Here is a 21,218-nt window from a genome sequence, read left to right as displayed (position 1 = left end):
TATAAGTATATTTATTACTTATTAAGTAATATGTATGCTATATATGTTACACACTGACACACACATATATAAGTATAAAAAAATTACATCCTATATAAATGTAAGGTTGTTATACACAATATGGTATAGCTACACGAGACCTAATACATATATGTATTTTTGTATATTTCTTTTTTAAGTTAATTATTTGATCTGAATAGTAGATTTTAAAAAGAGATGTATACGAGACCTGATACACATAAATTTTTTGTACATCTATTTTTTAAATCAATCATTAAATTTGTACAAATTCAATGATTGATTTAAAAAAAAATATGCATAAATAAAAATATAAGATATCATATACGTAATAATTTAAGCATACTAACCCATTTAATTAAATATATAACATCTAACCTAGTTACTTATGCTTACATATTAACTATAGTCCATAATTAATAAACCATATACTAATTACTTATGTACTTAAGTAGTTAATCCATGTAATTATGAATATACATAACATGATATGATTTTAACGTGACCGCTTGTAAAATGGTCATTTCAATCAACCAATTATTTCAACCTAAAGTTTAACGTCACCGTCGGTGGATATAATCTTCAAACGTGATTTCTAAATATCTAGATATATGCTATTTTATATTTTTTTTTGTCATTTTTTTTTATCATTTCTCACTAATGTAGCATTGTCAATTCACTATTAAATTTTTATTTTATTTTATTTTCAATTAAAATTTATCTAAAGATAGATTGACAGTGTCATGTTGACAAAAAAGACCAGAGAATAATGTATAACACATCTCAAATATTTAATCGTCAAACAAACAATTAGAAAGAAATATAAAAATATTTTAAAAAGAATAAATAATTGTTACATGATACTTAAAATAAACAGAACCTGAAAGTATTATATTTCCGAAAATTCTATCAAATTTGTATTCGTTCCCGAGTGTTCTTAAAAATTCAAAAATGTTACATTTTCAAGGAATATGGTTATTTCTGTTTCAAATAAAATAGACGGCGGCCATAATTTAAAGTTTGTGTATTTAACGACAAACATGATTACATATTAATTATTATTTTTTTTTTAGAAAAAATATGCTTAATATTAAATTTATTTAGAGAGTTTACATACACTATCTTTAAATACCATCAAAATTAGCTAAATTCTTGAAAAAGAAGTGGTCAACAAAATTGAAGGTGACGATAGCGTCTAACTTTACCCCCGGACAAGCCCATAGATTCTTCTATCTGGTACACATTCCTATGCTTCTCTCTCTCTCTCTCTCTCTCACAAATATCTCAGACAGGCCCCTCTGTTTCTCTTCCATTTTTCTCTGATCTCTAACAGTCGGTGAATCTCCATGCCTCCTGATCACGACTACCGCAACCAAACACCACCGGTGGTACAACCACCGTCAAAAGCAAACCCGAAATTCCTGTCGCTCCTCCTGAAGGCCATCATAATGATCCTCCTCACCACCCTCTTCTTCCTCTTCCTCGGCCTCGCCTCCGCCGGTTTGCTGCTCCTCCACCTGTCCCTCTCCTCCCACCGCCAGCGCCACCGCCGCACTTCTCTCCCCTCCAACACCCCGTCTTCTGGGCTCCCCCCCGCAGACCTCAACACCCTCCCCCACTTCAGATTGAAGAAGACCGTCCGGAAGAACGGCCCCGTAGAAGGAGATGAATGCGTGGTCTGCCTCGACGCTTTCAGGGACGGCCAGTGCTGCAGGAAGCTCGCCGCTTGCGGTCACGTCTTCCACAAGAGATGCTTGGACTCGTGGCTCGTCAAGGTCGCCGCCTGTCCGATTTGCCGGGCTCGTGTTCGATTAAATGCGGCAACGAAGGGTTCGATGTTGGGTTTGGAGGACGAGGATAAGCAGTCCTGGGGGGTTTGGTAGGGCTTGTAATTATTGTAAGTTCTGGAAACTTAAAGATTTTGTACCAATTGTGATTCTTGTTTTCTTCTTCTTCTTTTTCGCTTTTTTCCTCTGTTTAATGTATAGTTTCAGATATAATATGCAGATATGTTTGTTTAGATTTTTATGTGCTTGTATGCTCAATTCTTTTAATTTTTCCTATGATGGGTTTTGTTTGTTTGCTGATGAGGAAAATGCAAATTGAGAGTAGAAAGTTAAGTTCTTATCACTAGATTGCTGTTGTTTAGCACCAAATTTCATTAATAAAGCTCTGTTTAAATGATTATGTGAAAGAACTCCTTTATGCCATGTGTTCCTCAAGTCCTTTGTCATGTATAATGCATGAGAAAAAACTTGGGTGCTGCACGTTGGAGCCTTTAAAGCTAGAGTAGGTGAAAGGAAAGTGCTGTATTGCTCAAGAAATCGGGTTCCTTTCTTGAACAAGTTTGCAATTGTTCTTTCTATTCCATAGTTCTCACGAGGATTCAAACGGAGGGTAATTGGTTTGATGAGTGCCAATGTCTGTTTTGTTGGATTTTTTTTTGTTTTTTTTTAAACAGTTGTTTCCACATTGATTCATTGTACTTTATTTTCGGTTCACTATTAGGGAAAGCAAAGTTTAAAGTTCTCTTCTTTTGCCGAGGCAAAGAAGAAAGAAGGAAAATACGTTCTTTGTCGGTTGTTTTACATTAATTACTTGGTTTGATTACGGATATTGGCTTCAAGGTGTTCATACATGTTTTCTGTGAACCAGGTGCAAGCATCATAGATCTTTCCTTGAGGATTTCTGGGGAAATGATTGGTGCGAGTCTTCTCAAGTTTATCACGTGTTTCAATTAAAGTACGATGACTAAGGTTCACAAAAATAGATGGGCAGGGTAATGGGTTTGACTGTGGGTAATTTGCCCCGTAGTAGGAAACTTAGCTTGAGAAGTTTACTGGCCAAAATAAAAACTTGAGAAGCCTATAGTTTAGGTTATTGCAATTTCGTTTTTTTTCTTTTCTTTTTCTTTTTCTTTTTCACCATGTATTTAAATATATGACTTACTCATCTCTGCTAGTGTAATTTTGGGTTTTTTTTTCGATAAGAATGACTAACAAACAGTCAATGTCATTGCCCGTGAGATAAAGCTAGTGCAGTGTAGGTATCCTGTTTTGGAGTAGCATTGTGCATGATGAGTTAATCTTCTAAAGAAACTTTGCAAAACATTCTTCTACAGAAGAATAGTGCATTGCTCCAGCTTTTGATTGAAAGAACATTAGTCTGCAAAAGCTAATGTATATTTGAATTGCAATGTTGTTGTTTTTGTTGTATACGTGATAAGAGGAAAATGAAGAATTGTAGGCTCTGATACTAATTGTAATGTACTCAGTGGTAGTGGAACATTCAAGTTGCAGAAATGGTGGAAATAAATGAAGAAGATGATGAGTGTGGATGGAATTCGGTAAAATACTGGATAAAGGCACTTCGAGAGGCCTAAACTCTCCAAGAAAGGGCACTTCGATAGGCCCAACTCTCCGGGGAACGGTTCAGCATCAATATTCTTTTTCTCTCCTTTCAGTCTCTGCTGGTTGGGTTCTTATAAATCCAATCGATTGCTAACAGAATATTGCCAGCTCATCTTTTAGAGTTTTCTGCTATTGCCCCTTCATCACTTGCTTATCTTTATTTGCTCCCTACTTCACTCTTTATCTTACTTACAATAAAGCCCAACACCTTAACAAAATTACAAAGTAAAAAGCCCAGCAAAACTAACTTATTTACAAACAAAAGCTCATTAGATTAAAGGCCCACTAACCTAATTAACCCGTTAAAGGCCCACTATATTATATCCCTTACAGTGTTCATGGAGTTTGTGAGGATTAGGAACTCGGGCTGGAGAGATTAGCTTGCCAAACTTTCTTTCTCGACTGTCAATTTGAAATCTGTAGATGAAGTTTGTGATTTTTCCGTGGCATTGGAATTTTATTGAATATGTGAATATGTAATTTAAGCCTTTTTTTTTTTCTTTGTAATAATGCTTTCATTTGATTCAGTTCATAGATTCATTCTTTGATGGGATACTGAACTCTGGGATTTGCTCAAGAATTCAGTAGTTATGAGACAATAGCCAACTATATTAGATGTGGGAATTTTTGTTATTATGCAGTATCATTAAGTAGAGAGAATGTTCTTTTCCTAGAGACTGATAATGATTTGAAATGCCATAACATTTGTTGCTCTATAATGCAGGAGTTTTGGATGATGGTAGTGGATAGGATGTATACTAGTTGTTTTTAGATATGTAAATGGGTTGAATTAGGACCAGATTGATGGATCAAGTCCAGTTTGTGAAGGATTACTAAGCTCTGTGAGATCTTTGTATTTGTTGATGGTATCTTTTGATATCCGTTTTTCTTCAAGCTGGATAGATTTGGTTGTCCAAAGATTGTAGAAATTGAGAAATTGTTTGATTTGCATTAAATGGCCCTTCATATCTTTTAAGAATGTCGATTTCCATTATCTTTACTATTCAAATAAAAAAATTTACTACAATATAAAATTTTTTCACTTTTTTATATCAATTTTTTTTACTTTATATCACATCATCACTTTTTATTAATTTCAAAATTAACGGTCTTGTTTAGTAAACCACTCTCCCCTCCCCTCTCCCCCTTCGACCCTTTCCCCCGTAGTATGGTGTAACAGGTAAGAAATTCAAACAGAAACATGTCCGAAACTTCATTTTTTTAATACGCATTTTACCCCCAACCCAAAAAATCAAAAAATTTACAACCTGCTCTCGTATCCAACTCCTGATCTCTCACATAACTTTATGCAAGTGCTAATTCCTACTTTTACCCCTCATTTCCTTCTCCATTCTTGCAATCCATATTTCCCTGCATAGTGCCTAGACCCTCATGCCCCTAAAAGTTATGCACCCCAAAGTGAACGGACTGAGCGAATCCATCTCCTTCCGTCTAAGTGCCTCTCCCCAAACCTCTCACACTATTGCATTTGTCTACCTCCATCAATATACAGGTAAGTCCATCAACTACCCAGCGTCTCCTACATTTATGCCTCAACTACTCTGGGATTCTCAGTCAGTCATCGTACGATACGCTCCAACCGTTTTTCTCATCCCCGGTCATTTCAATCTAGTCCCCCATTAGATCGTGCGAACCAACCTTGGTATTGTGATTTTTGCAATCTTCTTTTATTTGCCTATAAATGGATCTAAGCTCTTCCACAAGGTAGCAACAGCCGGCATCGATGCATAGTGGGTCGAAGGGATTTTGGTTTGCATGGGAAACCAAGTGCTTTGCCTTCAGCGATGCATGCCTGGCCCGACGGTCGACGACTTCTGCAACCACGGGTCCAACTACCAAATCACGTTCACAGGTGTGTAGCTAATTTATTCTTTTCGGTTCATCTCTTTCTGGGTTACTCTTCCTCATGATTTTGGTATTTCGCGAATTAACTTGTTTATTGGTGACTTCACTTTAAAGTACAAAATAACATTTCTGGCCAGCTTCAATGCCATGACTTCACTTTAATTGGGTCGTTTTAGGTGGTAATGGAATTGATTCTATTTGTGTCTTTCTATTGTCCATGTTCTTAGTTGCTCTTTCCTACTCTGCAACTACTATGGAGAAAGCCAATGGAGACCGATAGTTATGTTGCATATATCATTTTATTTGTTTTCCTCGTGGGTCCCCGCTCCCCCATCTTCGTTGACATTATTACCTCATTCTTCTGTCTTATGTCTTATGTCTTACGTCTTATGTCTTATGTCTAGTCTCTACCATTGCTTCGTCGTTTTCCTTTTCCCTACCCTCTTTTATATATTTTTTATATTTATATAAATATCTTCGTAATCAATTTGAATTCTTCCACGTTAATAAAGGATAATGAGATATGATAAGACTGATTATGATCAATTCCATCAACTAAATATACATGTGACTCTCTGTGTCAAAAGAAGCTTTGATTATTGAGACAATGAACGAGCTGCTCATGCTGATGTATATATGCTTCCAATCCAATTAATATGCATAACAATATTTGGAGGAATAGAGAAATATTTTATAGCATATTGGATTGCTTAAATATGTATTACAAATGAGTCTTGTTTATAAAATACAAAGTCAAACATGTTATTAATTACATTAACATCCTCTCAAACTCAAGAAAAAAAAAAAAAATGACTTTGTTTGTTAATATGTTTAGGGGGTATTTTTTTTTTTTTTTTTTTTTATTTAAAAAAAAAAAAAAAATTGTTTTGAGATATCATAAAAATGAAAATTATTTTCCCGTTTTTAAGAGTATATTTTATGTATGAATTTGAAAGTCAAAATATATATTATTGCAATTTTTTCAACTGATTGAGTCTTAGAGATCAATATATGTTCATTATTGAGTTCATTATTGAAAACTCTCGATTAGGCTATATTTTTAGTGAATTGATTTTATTTTACAATAACGAGGTCTGTTTATAGGCCATATGATCAGTGTTCCACAATGAATAGTAAAAAGTAAATAGGAAAAAGATTTTTTTTTTTCTTACCTTACGAATAAAATCTTTTTTGTTAGGTGTGGTTTTGTTCCCCTTTTCTTTGGGGTTTGTTTCCAGTTTTTAGTGGAGTGACGGTTGTTCATAAAAAAAATAATAAAAAAGTGAATAAGAAAAATATTTTATTTGGATTTCAAGAGGTTAAATATTTATTAATTTGCTTGAATTCAACAGGTTACAGATTTTATGCTCAAAATCTAAAGAAAGGATAATAGCTGATTAATATCTTTTTTAATCAGTCTCAGTGCTCATGAGACAACAATACAACATAACTAGCTAGATTCTAATATGAGAACTACATGGAAAAACTAAATAGCATGAAGGTGATATTTGCAGACAGAAAGATGAACAAAAATTCCTTCACCTTCATTTGCTGGATCATGAAGAGAAGTAATATCTATGATCCCGTCCTATTTCCAATAGAGTAAAAACATGAGCATTTTGTATTATGGAAGAACAAAGAAAACATGATTTACGATCTGCTTTGGTTCGAATCAGCACTGTCATCATATAGACATGTTATGTTCATATATGGACATCCAATATAATATTATAAGGGTTTTGTGTCTTGTACTGATTATTAAGTACCAAAGAGTTTCAAGTTTGGAGTTGAATTAAGTAATGTTCTTATGTAGCACTAGAAGTTTTAACATCAAAGATAGGTACTTCAAATCCTTTAATTACATATGCTTCCTAATATTTCTAACTAGGGTTCACAAAACCAACTAATTTTCTCCGCAACTGCTTTGTTCGTCCACAACTAATAAATACTTGAGTGGTAGGTTTTCTATATATTATGTTTGTTTTATAGCGTTGTTGTTAATATATTGTTTTATATTCTATTTGTTTTATAGCTTTGTGCACATAATTAAGCTACTGTGTTCTACACTTGTGATTTGTAATTGATTGTATACTTGTGTTTGTGATTGTTCACTCCAGCGCCCACGGTACTTCTTACGACCACGCCCGACAACTAAAAAGTTATGATGCTGTTCAATATTTCAACGATTGGTCATCTGTTTTAAACTTTGTAATGTGTTTTCATGTCATTTACATCTTAACATCTATTGTGTTAAAAATTGTTATACATACATATGAAACCTTTTCATAGATGGCATATGTCACTACCCCACGAAAGTCCCCAAGGAAGCACCCGGTACCAACCCCATCCTCCGCACAGTCGAATCCCCGTTCTTTAAAATGGACCAAAGACCATGAATTGGCACTCGTTTATGAACTATTGGATATGGCCACAAAAGGTGTGCGGTAGTTGTTCAAGGGCCATTTCTCCACCATCACCAAGAATTTGAACAAACGTATTGAAAGGGATGGCGTCTAGTACAGTCAAGAGTAGGTTAAGAAGAAGATAGAGAAATTGAAGAAAAACTGGAAGGAATTCACTGACCTCCTTACCAGAAACATTGCGACTGGGGTGGGTTGGAACGAGGTGGACAACACGGTCGAACTAGATGAGCGTCAATGGGAACAACTGAAATGGGTAAGTCTCTCACTATCATTTGTGCAATTAGTCTATGAACTTGACAAACGTTATTCATCCCCTAACACATTCACAATGTGTTGCAACAATACGACACAAGTAAATATTACAGATTTAGGAATGGTGCACCGGCAAACTACTCCCTCTTGAACAACATCTTTGTAGGGTCAACTGCAACTGGTCGGTATAGATATGCTAGCACACGGTCCCCCCCAGAAAGTTCCGACAGCGACGACATTGCATGCATCGACCTGAACCTCACACCGGCCATAATTGACCTAACCGACCCCCAACAGCCTCCCCCATGAAGTCACAAAAGGAGGGGTAAGAGGGCTGCTTCCCCGACAGACCAGTCGCTGCACAGCAGCAAACAGTCGTCGAAAGGAGAGGCGGTTATGCATGACCTCTCAAAGGAATTCTATGACATCGCAGATCACATTGAGCGTACGCTAATCAAGACCGAGACCGTTGGATCCATTGGGGATGTAGGTTGTAGCACCGGCCATAGACGAGATTGGGTCATTGACGCAATTGCCATAGTAAGCACATTGGCCCCTGAGACTGGATTGAATGTCCGTCAACAACGTAAGACGTGTGAAGCCATGTCCAACAACAACGTCACGAAGGTGTTCGTAGCGATGACAGATGCCAGAGAGACTGGCAAATGAGTTTCATTCGAAGCGATGATGATTGAACCTTATTTATGTTTCGTTGTTGGCATTTCAGTAGACATTTTTAAATTTCAATGTTGTTTGTAGTTTGGATGTGCTATGACTTATTCTGGGTTATGTAGGGATATTTACGACTTTATGATATTTATCCAGTGTACTGATTTCTATTTCGTTATTTTGATTAGTTGTTAGTACCCTCATGTAGGTGATATTATTTGCTTCGATTAGTTGACATGGATGGCCCTAGTACATTGAGCTTGAACTTCGACCCAGTAAACTGGGTAGATATTATAGATGGCAAACCCAATTTGGAGAATGAAATGGATGATGATGAAGACGATGGGCAAAGGTACACGCAAGAGGTCCTTGAGGAGTTAGAGACAGCATTTCATAGACTTTTCAAGGTGCTTCAAGAATTAAATTATACGATGCAACACTTGGACCGAGTTGTGCATATTCAGCAACGCACGTCTTCCTTGACGGGCCCAATGTGGATCCACTGGGTTTTGAGCAATCCTAGCCCGAATACATGCTACAAGCGCTTCCGAATGTTTCCCCGCACCTTTATGAAACTATGTTGTACCTTAAAACATAATGGCTATCTGAGAAGTAGCCGCTATGTTAAAATCATAGAGCAATTAGCAGCATTTTACCTAGTAGTTGCACAGGCACAATCACAGAGGACTGTGTCTGACAGGCTGCAGTGATCAACTGCCACTATTAGCATATATGCTAATTGCGTATGCAGGGAACTTTGCAGATTGGGAAAGACGATCATACAGCCTTGTAGCACCAAGATTCCTCATCCTTACATCGCCCTTAATTTGCAATTTTACCCGTAGTTTAAGGTAGTCAAATTTTATTATGTATGTGTGTGTTTGTTATTATTCAAATTTTAACCATTATCCAATTTCAGTATTGTTTAGGTCCTATTGATGGCACACATTTGATGGCGCACGTGACGAATCACAACAACGTCCCTTTTCGAGGCAAAAGCTCAACCCCGACACAAAATGTGATGTGCGTGACGAACTTCAACCTTTGTTTCACGTTTGTCTGTAGAGGGTGGAAGGGCAGCGCACACGACGCACGAATTTTTACTGAGACAATAAACGATCCAACCATGAACTTCCCAACGCCAGACGAAGGTACTGTTGGTACAACGATCGTGTTTCCCGGCATAATAGTTTACTATTTAGATAAGGGTATACTTACAACAAATGAAAAAACATGTATTTTGTAGGATATTATTATTTAGTGGATTCAGCTTATGGTTGCTACAAGGGATTCCTGCCCCCATATCGAAACGAAAGATACCACTTGGAAAACTTTCGCCGGGGTCGACCCCAACCCAGGACTGATAAAAAGTTGTTTAACTACCGACACTCTTCACTACGATCGACGGTGAAACGGGCGTTAGAGATTTTGAAGAATCGGTTCACGATTTTGGAAAATATGCCCCCGTGCGCGATACCGGACCAACGAATAATTGTGGTTGCGTGTTACTATACACAACTTCATCCGCAAGGACTGTGGGGATATTGATCCATTATTCAGACACGCTCTACAACAACTATACGGTGAAGCTTGGATCGATGTCTCACATCAGGTTAATATGACAGGTGAAATGCATGTAACACTTAGACTACGATCAGATCAATCACAGTCGAGTGCAAGGTACATGGGGACATATCGGAATACAATGAAAAATAGCATGTGGGAGTGGGTCAATAGGGCATAAACGTCAACAAGTTCAAAGTTTGGGTATTAGGTGATGGATATGTTTGGTTGTAATTTTATAACAAGTAATTTGGTTGTAATTGTTTTGATTACTTAAGTCTCTGATATGTTGGGTTGTAATGAATTAGAGATGGATATGGTATTTGACCAATGATATTTGCCTTAGGTGATGAATATGTTCAGGAATGAAGCTTTGTTTATTGAACATTTTTCACAGTATTGAATACACAAATCCTGTTTTCGTCAATACATGTTCGGAATGCTCTATTTTTAATAACACCATGACAAAAAAATGTACATAACATTCAAAATACAGAGATGCTCAATTTGGTGCATATATAGACATAACATTCAAAATGAAAACATACAACTAAACTGCTTCCATAATTGTCATTTTAACATTAACTTAGTACTTCTAGTTCCACTTTAACCACTAATATAAAACATTAAAAGCAAAATGACAACTAACAATGCAGCCCTTAACATCTTCCAATTATTTTGACCCAACCCAAACTCTTGCTGTATTTTATCGTAATGTTTCTTGCATTTTTTTTTCCAATCAATGCATCGACTTTGTCATTTTGACCCAACTCTAAGTCCCGCCATAGTTTGTCGTAATGTTCTTTGCATTTTTCTCCAATGAATGCATCGACTCTGTCATTACCAGCAATCATTTTCTCCTCCATTTCTCTCAGATATTTCACTAAACCCTTCTCGTAAGGTGACATTTCCTTATCAGCCCATACAAAAAAATCACAATCACTGGCCTTCTGCATGGAAAGAACAAAAATGTCATAAACTACTAACGACGAAATATGACACAAAGGTAATTTCTGAAATTACCTTTTAGTTAATACATCCGTACCACTTTTTACTGGGATTGGTCGAGGTCCAAGAGTACCTTACTCGTACAGGAACTCCACATTTACATAACAGAGGACCATTTGATAAGTTGCTAGTTGTAGATATATTTACGCGTGCCTACATCGATAAGTATATATGATATGAAATGAGTCTTCTCCAACTCAAAGGAAAAGAACTGTAAGCACAAAAATAAGCACATTCCTTTATTACAATACTTTACTAGTATACATAAATATAGCTGCCAAACATAAAGTCTTGGAGCATTTCTAGTGAGCTAGTCAAAGTTTAAGCAAATTTTAGCTAAAAAATTCAATTTTGTTATTTTAGCTAGTTACTTTTCAAAAGGTCTAAATACCAAACTCTCTAAATATTCTCTACTTTAAATAAATACTATTTTTTATTGATTTTAAAGTAACCACTTTCATCTGCTTCAATTTCACCTTTCTCCATTACTGAACCCCTTCTTGCTAGCAGAAATTTCTCTGCAACATTACTAGAGTAAATGAAAGCATTCATTTAGTTATACAAAAGAAACATACAACATTAAAACATACAAAATGAAAGCACTCATTCAGCTTCTTAATTTTACAAAAGAAACATACAAAACCAACATGTTAAGGTCGAGCAGAAGCATCATATAAATATAAGAATCAAGAACTGGCTAATAAAGAATTCTCATTTTCTTTGTATTGAATATCATCAAAATATGCTTTTTCCTTAGCAAAGAACAACAATAGACAACATTAAAACCCAGAGGCAAGACACCTTTATAAAGCTCATACATATTTCTTAAGTTATAGTATCATGAATACATAGAGTTTTGAAAGGAGAATTCAGATGCACGCTTGTTGGGCACATGTTATTTGAAGAAAAAAAATTCCAATGACATACATTATCTTGATCTACATTTCTGATTATATCTTCAATACCTTCATGATCAATGACACTCATGTTTTGTTCTACACAAGCTTGCTGGAGCTCATCAATTGTAATATAACCGTATTCATCCTTGTCAAAGTATTAAAATGCTGCAATAAGAACTTCTATACGTTCTAGTTTGTTCAAAGTAATATTGTTGCAGCAATATACTATCATCTATAAATTCTCACATACACATTAACATACATCAATTACAGTAATATACTAACATCTACAATAAGCAATGCTGTGGAAATGACTCAAAAAAAAAAAAAAAAAATCAGCAATCGGCCATTACAAAGCCAAAGCACCCTAATCCATAAGGCCATTACAATTGGCAAGCAATAACTACAACTTTAAGGAAATCACTTCAAGATTCCAAAATGTTCACGATAAACACAAAGCATAAAATGAACCAAAAACCAAACACCAAAAGCAAGAACAACAACAGCCAACACATCTCTACAATCGGTTACCACTCAATCGACCAAAACACCCTAAATTTTGGGCAAATCTAAATACAAAATAGAGACAACACAAAATACCCAAGAAAAAGAATCGAATACTCCAGATCTACAAAGCCAGAAATCAAGCATTGTTTCAACCCAAAATCAGCCTCCCAATTCATCGGCCAAATCTCATACCCATCCTCCAACAAATTGCGGAAACAACCCAAATCCAAATCGTAATCAAAACTCACATACCCATTATCTCTCTCACTCGGTCTTGTTTGGTGAAGGAAATGAGGATAAGATGGGTTACGAAGAAGAAAGGGAAACAGGGGAGGGGATTCAAACCTGGGTTGAGGTGGTGGCGCTGTGTTGGGCGGTGTTGTGTTGCTCGGACGAGGCGGCGCTGTCTTAGCTTCAGACCAGATGATGTTTTCTTGAGAACGCTGGATTTTCTTGGGTAATGAGGTAGTAGCACTGTGCTAGGCATGATGTTTTGCAAGGGGTGGTGTTTTTGGGTTGGGGGTAAAATAGGAATTGAGTAAACGTTGGCTTCTTGAAGAAGCCAACCATTTCAGTCTTCTGGTTATCCCGTCCTGATAGTAAATAAGGAGAAAAGGGGGGGGGGGGGGGGGGGGGGGGGGGCGGGGGGAGTGGTTTACTAAACAGGGCCAACAACCCACTACTCTGTTCTGTTTAAGCATTTGCCAAACATACTCAGTGAAGCGTTATATGTCATGATTACTTAATCTTGGGAATTCGTGAGACATGCGGCAATATGATTGCTTTGCCTTGGTCATATTGAAAGTCGCACTGATTTATGTATTAAGCGCTCCATGAGTGACACATGGCAGTGATGTGTTGAAGAATAATTTTGAATTTTAAATAGTGACTGTTTGGTTGTCATACTCTTGGTGCCTGTATAAAAGGGGGAAAAAGGGCATCCGTTTCTTCTTTATTCGACTCCCGTGTTTTGATGCTTTTTCTTGATAACTTTCTATTTGCAACTCCTATGCTATTGCTTCCCCATCTCTTCTAATTCAATGGTTGGTGGGCTATTCAGGATATTGCTAGTGGAACCGTCGTATTCAACGACACCTGAAGGATTGCCATTGTTATGGTAAGTGAGCTTGAAATGGCAAGGACTGAGATTTAAGGGTCTAATATGAAAAGTGGCATATTCTCATGAATAGTTTTCCTTCGGGGGATGCTCTAATAGATCAGTCCCTTATTAAATGAAGTTGAAATAGACATGATAATAACTAGGGGATACTTAGAATACCTTTCCTTCTATAGTCCCCTTATCACATGTTTGTCGGGTAAATGATCGCTGGTCTGGGGTCGGTGTCCCCACTGAGGGAGGGATGACTCGTCAGGCCCAGCTTGACCTGGGGGACAAATAGATTTTCCGAAATCCCAAGGAGTAATGGGCTTGAGTGAGCCTTGTGAGATCCAAGAAAGGTCTCTAGTAAATGGTATCACCATTAGTAATATTTGTTTATTTGGTTAAATATTTTTTTAGTACATGTGGCTTAACGCGAAATCAAACAGATCCTTCGGCTTCAAAAAGTTTCACAGATGGTATGGAGAACTAATAAATTCTGTTAGTACTTATTTCAATGTTCCATCTAATAATTTAATAGCGTGCCATGTCATGTGTAATTACGATTTGACAAATATCTTATATGCCTCATTAATATTATTTAAAAATTAATGAGGTGTATAAATCCTCTTTTCCAGTGTATGCTAAACTATTTTTACATCATCTCCTAAGTCCGTGCAAACTCAAATTCCCCATATACTCACTATGTACAATATTTAATTAAAATGGATAAATTATAGAGTCAGATTTTGAATTCTTGACTTTTGATCTAATACCATGTAAAATTATTGTTTATTTAAATAACTTTAGCGAATAGGAATGATGAATTGGAATGGCGGAGCCGAAACATGAGAAATCTCAATTTGCATACATGACATTAGAGATAAAAATGTATGTCAGGACCACCCCATTTGGTTATCCCACTTTTGTGGCGCTACAATTGTCATAATTTTGGGTTACGATTGGGCATTATTCTATTAATTCTATTATTCTTCCATCATGTACAGCTGCTTTAAATCAAATTTGTTATATATATATATAAATAGTAATGTTATTTAGTAGACTGTTATACGACTGCATACAATAAAAGTCGTATGTACGACTTGGAGGGAGATCTTTCATATCTTTCGAGATCCACCCTACAATATGGGGTCAAAAAGCCAAAATAAATGATTTTAGCTAGAAGCAGTTATAGATGCTATAGCAAAACTTCGTAAAAAAACTTTCTCAAGAAATCTATGAAGATCGATTTAGGTCTCAACAGGGGAGGCAGTGTTTTACTATCAGCCACAAGTTTCATATTTGGCGAAGTACTCATATTGGAAATTATGATCGAGGATTACTCTATAAACCACCATCTATGTAATACCCCAAATTTTTATTAGACAACATATTTTTTAAAACCAATAAAAATACCTATGTTTATTAATTAGTTTTTATTAAAAAGTAACTCTAGTTAAGTTAACTAGATAAAACTTAACTTGGGTTAACTAGATTTTTTTTAAAGATTAACTTAGGTTAATCTAACTAGGATAAAAGTTAACCTTGGTTAAAAAAAAAAAAAAAAAGAAAAAAAAAAGAAAAAAAAAAAAAGAGAGAAGAACTTGCACGACAAGTTGTTTCCTTCTTTATTTATTGTTTTCTTTTTTTTCTTTTTCATCATCTCCTTCATGCTTCTTTTAGTTCTTCTTCTTTCTTTCTTCTCACACGAGTACAGGGGGAGAAACAGAGAGGAGCGAGAGACAGAGAGTTTGAGAGAGGGAGAGTCAGAGTTTGAGAGAGGGAGAGTGAGAGATCGGGAGAGGGAGCCAGAGATGGAGTCGACCCGGAACCCAGGGAACCCGATCCTCCGTGGGTGGTGGCCATGACCGAAATCCAGCGAGGCAGGGAGCGGTTTCTGGCGAGCCCGTGACTCGTGTGTGCGCATAACCGGAAGACCCATCAAACTAGTGCAGCCCGTGACCCGAGAGAGAGAAAACCCGGAAAGGTTTCGGTGAGCCGTGAGCCAGGGAGGTCCGATCCTCCATGTCCGGTGGTCAGAGGGAAATCCGGCGGACCAATGGCGGTTTCCGACGAAACCATAAACCCGAACCCACCCAGCCATGACCCAGTGACCGAGAACCTGTGAAGCCGACCTTCAGTGGCGATGTCCGGCGCGTTTTCCGGCGGGATAGGTGTTTCTCCGGCCGAACCTTCAAAGACCCACGACCCGTACGATCTGCAACCCGCCAGACCCGAGAGCCCAGATGCCGATCCTTCTCCTTCCTTCATCCTTTCTCTTCTATATTGTTTCTTCTCTTCTTTGTCTAAGTCGCAGAGAGAGAGGAACCGTGAGATGAGAGAGACCGAGAGAAAGAGAGTGAATCAGAGGAGAGACTCGGAGGGAGAGAGAGAGAGAGAGCTGAACAGAGAGAGGACTTGACCTCCGGAAGGCCCAATTTTCTGGCCAATCGCGGTGGGTCGGAGCAGAGGACGCCGGCAGAGCTGGAGGACGCGAACTCCGGCGATTTTCGTGGGAGATTTTCGGTGGCTTTTCTCTGGTTTTAATCATGAAATCCCAAGGTGAATATCTTAGTCTCTAGTGTTTTTACCTTGGCTTGTTGGTGTGTGAGCTGATTTGAAATGGGCTGGTTGTTGATAATAGTTGGAGGCGTATTTTTCTGGAGAATGTTCTTTGTAGAAAAACCGAATAAGCGTGTAATCTATTTTGAGGAATCAAGCGAGAAGGTGGTTTTTGTTTTGTTTTTCCTAGTGATTAAATGAGTAGATTTCTTGTTTTATTTATTGGATCATGGAATCTTTTGAGTATTGTTGGATTTTGGGAGATTTTGTTTCAGTAGGATAATTTTCGGTTGGTTAACCAAATGGGTATGGTGATTTTCTATTAAAGATTTTCTGTTCAAGACCGTTTAGAGTGTGGTACCTGTTGACATTTTGGAATTTGCTTTGTGAAGAATTTACTTTAAAAAAAAAAAAAAAAAAAATTGGGTTGTTTGGATATGAAGTTTCGGAATAAGGATTAGTAAATTCAAGGGGGTTGTTTTGGGTAGTACAATTTGGAGACCTCTTGATACATGTTATTTTAATTAAGTTTTAGGCTACAAATTCTAGAATATTCTTCTAAGCTTCTTCTTTCAATTTATTTAGGTAAAAGCTCGATCCCGATGCTAATGGAAAGTCCAGGTAAGGGGATACAACACCGAAAAACCCCAACAAGATTTTATTATAAATCTTTTGAAAAAGTGTTGGGGAATTTTACAAAGTGTTGCTCATGCGATTTTTAATGCCAAGCTTTATTACTCATATGATATTGTTTAAGAATTTTGAGTATAAATCACAGTTTTGGTTAAGAGCATTTTTAAGAATTATGATTTATGCATAATTATAGTTAAGACTATGAGCATTTTAAAATTATGGATTATGCATACTTACAGTCATAATTAAGAGCATTTCAAAGTTGTGAAATATGCAATGATGAAAAAGAGAGCATTTGAAAGTTATGATTATAGAGCATTCCAAAATAAATGACTCTATTTATGAATACAGTTTTGAAAGAAAAGAAAATCTAAAGTTAAATTCTGCACATGACTACAGTTATAAAAGCGGCTCTTACAGTTTTGAAATAAAGTTTACAGATAAAGCAGAGCCTACAGTATTACAGAAAACGTTTATGTGCAGTAATTGTTTAACCTTGAGGCACTACTACAGTTAGGTCGGTACCGTATAGGGTAGCATGGCAAACATACCGCAAGTCGGTGTGTGCTACCATCCGAGGTTGGCCTTCACCTAGGGAAGATCCCCAACCCGGCGACTCTTCTCTGTGACGACAGGCTGAGTCTATAGGTCCTTTGGACAAAGCCAACGTGCGCCGCTCACGGGAATTGGCGGTGTAGAGTTTATAAGAGGTTAAACCACAGAGAAAGGATTAAAGAGAAAACTGATAAAAAGAATATACTGGAATAAACTGTCATTCTCATTTATAAACTGTCATTCTTATACTATTATTCATATTCTACAAATTCTATTTAAATTGTTCATATGCTATGTCACCTGTCCTAAAACCATACATTTCATTTTATAAATCATGCTTTAATATGTGTTTTCTTATAAAGCATAAACAGTCTAGCATGTCACTTCTCAGATAATTATTCATAACTTGAATCTTGAACTTTTACTCAATCAAAAATCACATATCATATTCATATTCTAAACATCATCATAACTCTTAATATATTTTAAAAACACTTAAATCATCTAAAATAAATTAAAATCAATATACAATTGGTTTAGGTTATAAATCAATTTACATTATGCAATTCATCATATGTGAAATTAATTCTTAACAATGAGTAGAATAAATCTGTCATTATGAAAATGACTAAAGATTATGGCATAAAGGTTTATAGCATGTTTTATTTCCCCTGGTGTTGTATTTTCCTTACTGAGTTGTCGAACTCACCCCTTCTTCCTCCACCCCTCTCCAGATGACAACCGTAAGACGAAGACTTTTTCTTGTAAGGGCGTAGACCTCGCTGAGAGCGATAGTTCGTGATGAACCAGCCAAACCCTAATATTGTATAGTATGATTTGTTCCTTTTGGAGTTCATGATTTTGTATAGATTTATAAATAGAAAGGTTTAAGAGAGTAGAAATTTTAAATTTTTAGTTGTAAATGCACGCTTTCATTTATAATGTTTGTTTTTAGCACTTAAACTCACGTTTTCCCTTATATTCCAAAACGGGGGCGTGACAATCTACTTCGGAGATCCCTCTTGGAACATTTTTAAAATACAACAAGAATTTGGTCTCTTCCCACGAATTAGTGAATTAGGCAAGATTTTTTCCGTCGGGTTAGCTATGTACTGTGTATTATCAACAATTTCCACAGAAGGTGTTAAGATGATGTCTTGAGCAGTTATAGATTGGGGACCCTTGACACAAATAGACGCGCTACGAATTCCATACAAATTACTTCTCAATACAATTTCTTTCAAATTCATTAAAATTTCATCTTCTGATTCTTGAATACCCAGATTTTGCGCGTGTGATACATGTTCCTTCTATTTCTCCAAGCAAAGCTCTTTGCATTGCAATGCCTATTGTATTGGCTTGACCTTTCATATGTGGAGACAGAATAAAGTGTCAATAATATAGACGCTTACTATCTTCTCTTGATTCAACACATTTCCATTGTAGTGTCCGAGTCTATACTATTACTTTCTCTCGAACCATAGTAATATTTTTATTTGATCAAATCATTAAATTATTTATTTTATTTCTCTTGAAATGTTTTGTTTATTTTTAAACACGCCTTATTTTAGGGGGTCTATACCCATTATGTGGCATAGGGGTTACATCTTGTATGAAACTTAATATTAAACCACTTCTATGAATCGCCCTTAATGCCGCATCTCTTCTGAGACCGGGGCCTTTTATCATGACTTATGCTCGTTGCATACCTTGATCTACTATTGTCTGAATAGCATTTCCTGCTGCGGTTTGGGCGGCAAACGGTGTCCCTATCCTTGTACCCTTGAATTCACAAGTATCAACGGAGGACCAAGAAATTACCCGACCTTGTACATCTGTAACAGTCACAATGGTATTGTTGAAACTTGCTTGAACATGAATAACGCCATTTGGTATTCTACGTGCACTATTACGTAAACCAATACGTCCATTCCTATATGAAACAATTCTTGGTACAGGTTTTGCCATACTTTATTATCTCATAAATATAAGTCAGAGATGTATGGATATATCATTTCATGTCAAAATGGATCATTTCTTCTTCTTTTGTATATCCGGTACCTTAGAGAGTCTCTTTTATTTTAGAAAGATTATCCTTGTCTTTGTTTATGTCTCGGGTTGGAACAAATTACTATAATTCGTCCTTGTCTACGGATCAGATGACATTTTTCACAAATTTTATGAACAAAGACCCTTATTTTCATATTTGTCATTCCTTAGCTTAATTTTGAATTTACTTATTGGAAGAAAATATGTTTCTTGAAATTTTGAACATTCGAATTATATCCCTTCTAAAGCAAAAGGAATATTGAAATTGAAAAAAAAATTAACTAATCATTTGAATCCTTGTTTCAAAGTCTATAAATTATATGCCATTTGGTTGAATCATAACGACTTATTAAAATTTTTACTCTATCTTCCAGTAGTATATGTAAAAAACTACGACAAATCCTTATTGTACCATAACCTAGAATTCGATCTTTATTATCTAACTGAATCTTAAATATACCATTTGGAAGTGATTTTGTTATTAAACTTCCATGAATCCATTTTTCTTCTTTTATTCCAGGTAAAACCTCTTTGAAGTATTAACTAATGTAGGAGTAGAGTGATATTAGAAATCTGCTTTCTGAAAATGAAATCCACCGCTTCTTATAGTATTGTTGGATATTCAAAATACATCAATTAGGAAAAATACCAGGATCCATATAATGGATTGAGAATTGCTAAAGTATTACGTCGATACTTCCACATATTACAGGTAACGTAGGAGACATCTGTATTTTTCCCCGAGGGAATCCTTAGAATTACCACTTCTTAGCTTTCAATTTGCCTCTGACCATCAAATGAAATATGAATAACCCGTCTACCTGTCCCTAGTGGAATGAAATTTAGCCAAGTTTTTAGTACAGGTAATTCTAGTTTGCTTTGCTAAACAGAGAACTTCTTCTTCTTCTTCTTATTCAAGGGGTTGGGTTCTTCTTCTAGGGAGGAGGCTTCCTCGTGTTCGTCCTCTAGTTCTTCTTCTATGATTGTCTTCAAGACTTTATGTAAGGAAGAGTTTGGTTTTTTGGGAGAGACAGTGGATAAGTTGACAAATAAGTCACCCTTATTACCACTCTACAGAATCGTACACGAGATTTTCACCTCATACGGCTCCTCGTTCAATTCTTTCGAAGCCGTAGGAGTAAAACATCTAGACCATAAGGAAAAGACAATTATTGCATTTGAGGGGACTTATCGTACAAAGGGACTCCTTGAAAGTCACGCTTTTGATTAATAGACATGGGTTCCGAAATGTTTAATCAGCCAACACCAAGAAAGAGTCCTTAATTCCTACCACTTAACAAGTTGAGAGATTCTATTATTCCTAATGGATGAGCTGAGTTCAGTAGATCCTCATATAAAATTATTGACTCTAGCGATATAGTAATATGAAGAAGACAAAATTGTTTCAAGCACCGACAAAACCTGAAGCGCCCCTTATTTCAAAGAGAGGATGACGGGTTATTCACATTTCATTTGATGAAGTAGAGGGTTTCTTCAAACAACAAGTAATTGGATCAACTATTCAATTAAATGATAGTGAGCATGTTTCCCATATCTTCTCGAGAAACAAGTGGGCTATTTCTTTGCAAAATTGTGCTCAATTTCTTATGAGGCAATTCCTCTAGCAAATTATTTTTCCCTAGTTCAAATCTAGGTGTCGCTTGATAAACAAAAAAAATCGGGCGTAAAACGGTTATTTGGGAAC

At 36.3% G+C, this 21,218-nt stretch overlaps 2 protein-coding genes and 2 long non-coding RNA genes across 5 annotated transcripts; 3 read left to right on the top strand and 1 right to left on the bottom strand.

Annotated features, from left to right (window-relative positions):
* The first annotated feature begins 1,238 nt into the window (after positions 1 to 1,238).
* Positions 1,239 to 4,305, top strand: LOC133872015 (RING-H2 finger protein ATL56). 2 transcript variants are annotated; one of them, XM_062309520.1, is made up of 2 exons: positions 1,239 to 1,915; positions 4,153 to 4,305. In XM_062309520.1, the coding sequence occupies exon 1, from the start codon at positions 1,365 to 1,367 to the stop codon at positions 1,899 to 1,901; it is 537 nt and encodes a 178-aa protein (XP_062165504.1). In that variant the 5' UTR covers positions 1,239 to 1,364; the 3' UTR covers positions 1,902 to 1,915; positions 4,153 to 4,305. The 2 variants fall into 2 exon arrangements, with proteins under 2 accessions (XP_062165504.1, XP_062165503.1); XM_062309519.1 differs by lacking the exon at positions 4,153 to 4,305 and adding an exon at positions 2,674 to 3,320.
* Positions 4,306 to 9,423: 5,118 nt separating this feature from the next.
* LOC133870334 (uncharacterized) lies at positions 9,424 to 10,488 on the top strand. The gene is made up of 3 exons (XR_009900699.1): positions 9,424 to 9,489; positions 9,558 to 9,789; positions 9,885 to 10,488. It is a non-coding gene; the product is annotated as an uncharacterized LOC133870334 (long non-coding RNA).
* A 4,973-nt stretch (positions 10,489 to 15,461) lies between these two features.
* LOC133871269 (uncharacterized) lies at positions 15,462 to 18,421 on the top strand. The gene is made up of 3 exons (XR_009900840.1): positions 15,462 to 16,276; positions 16,862 to 16,897; positions 18,199 to 18,421. It is a non-coding gene; the product is annotated as an uncharacterized LOC133871269 (long non-coding RNA).
* Positions 18,422 to 18,721: 300 nt separating this feature from the next.
* Positions 18,722 to 19,432, bottom strand: LOC133871614 (small ribosomal subunit protein uS11c-like). Its single transcript, XM_062309040.1, has 2 exons — positions 19,174 to 19,432; positions 18,722 to 18,828 (listed from the first exon to the last, which is right to left on the bottom strand). Exons 1-2 carry the CDS (start codon positions 19,430 to 19,432, stop codon positions 18,722 to 18,724), a joined length of 366 nt encoding a protein of 121 aa, XP_062165024.1.
* Between the last annotated feature and the right edge of the window lie 1,786 nt (positions 19,433 to 21,218).

Source organism: Alnus glutinosa, chromosome 6, assembly GCF_958979055.1.
Source record: "Alnus glutinosa chromosome 6, dhAlnGlut1.1, whole genome shotgun sequence".
NCBI classification, from domain to species: Eukaryota; Viridiplantae; Streptophyta; class Magnoliopsida; order Fagales; family Betulaceae; genus Alnus; species Alnus glutinosa.
This window is presented reverse-complemented; position numbering and strand designations above follow the sequence as displayed.

Bases quoted from the DNA above. Each gene is read 5' to 3' on its own strand.
- LOC133872015 (XM_062309520.1), top strand. From the start codon at position 1,365: ATGCCTCCTGATCACGACTACCGCAACCAAACACCACCGGTGGTACAA.
- LOC133871614 (XM_062309040.1), bottom strand. From the start codon at position 19,432: ATGGCAAAACCTGTACCAAGAATTGTTTCATATAGGAATGGACGTATT. The intron at 18,829-19,173 runs GTATGCAACGAG...CACATATGAAAG, and splicing joins TCAGACAATAGTAGATCAAG to GTCAAGCCAATACAATAGGC.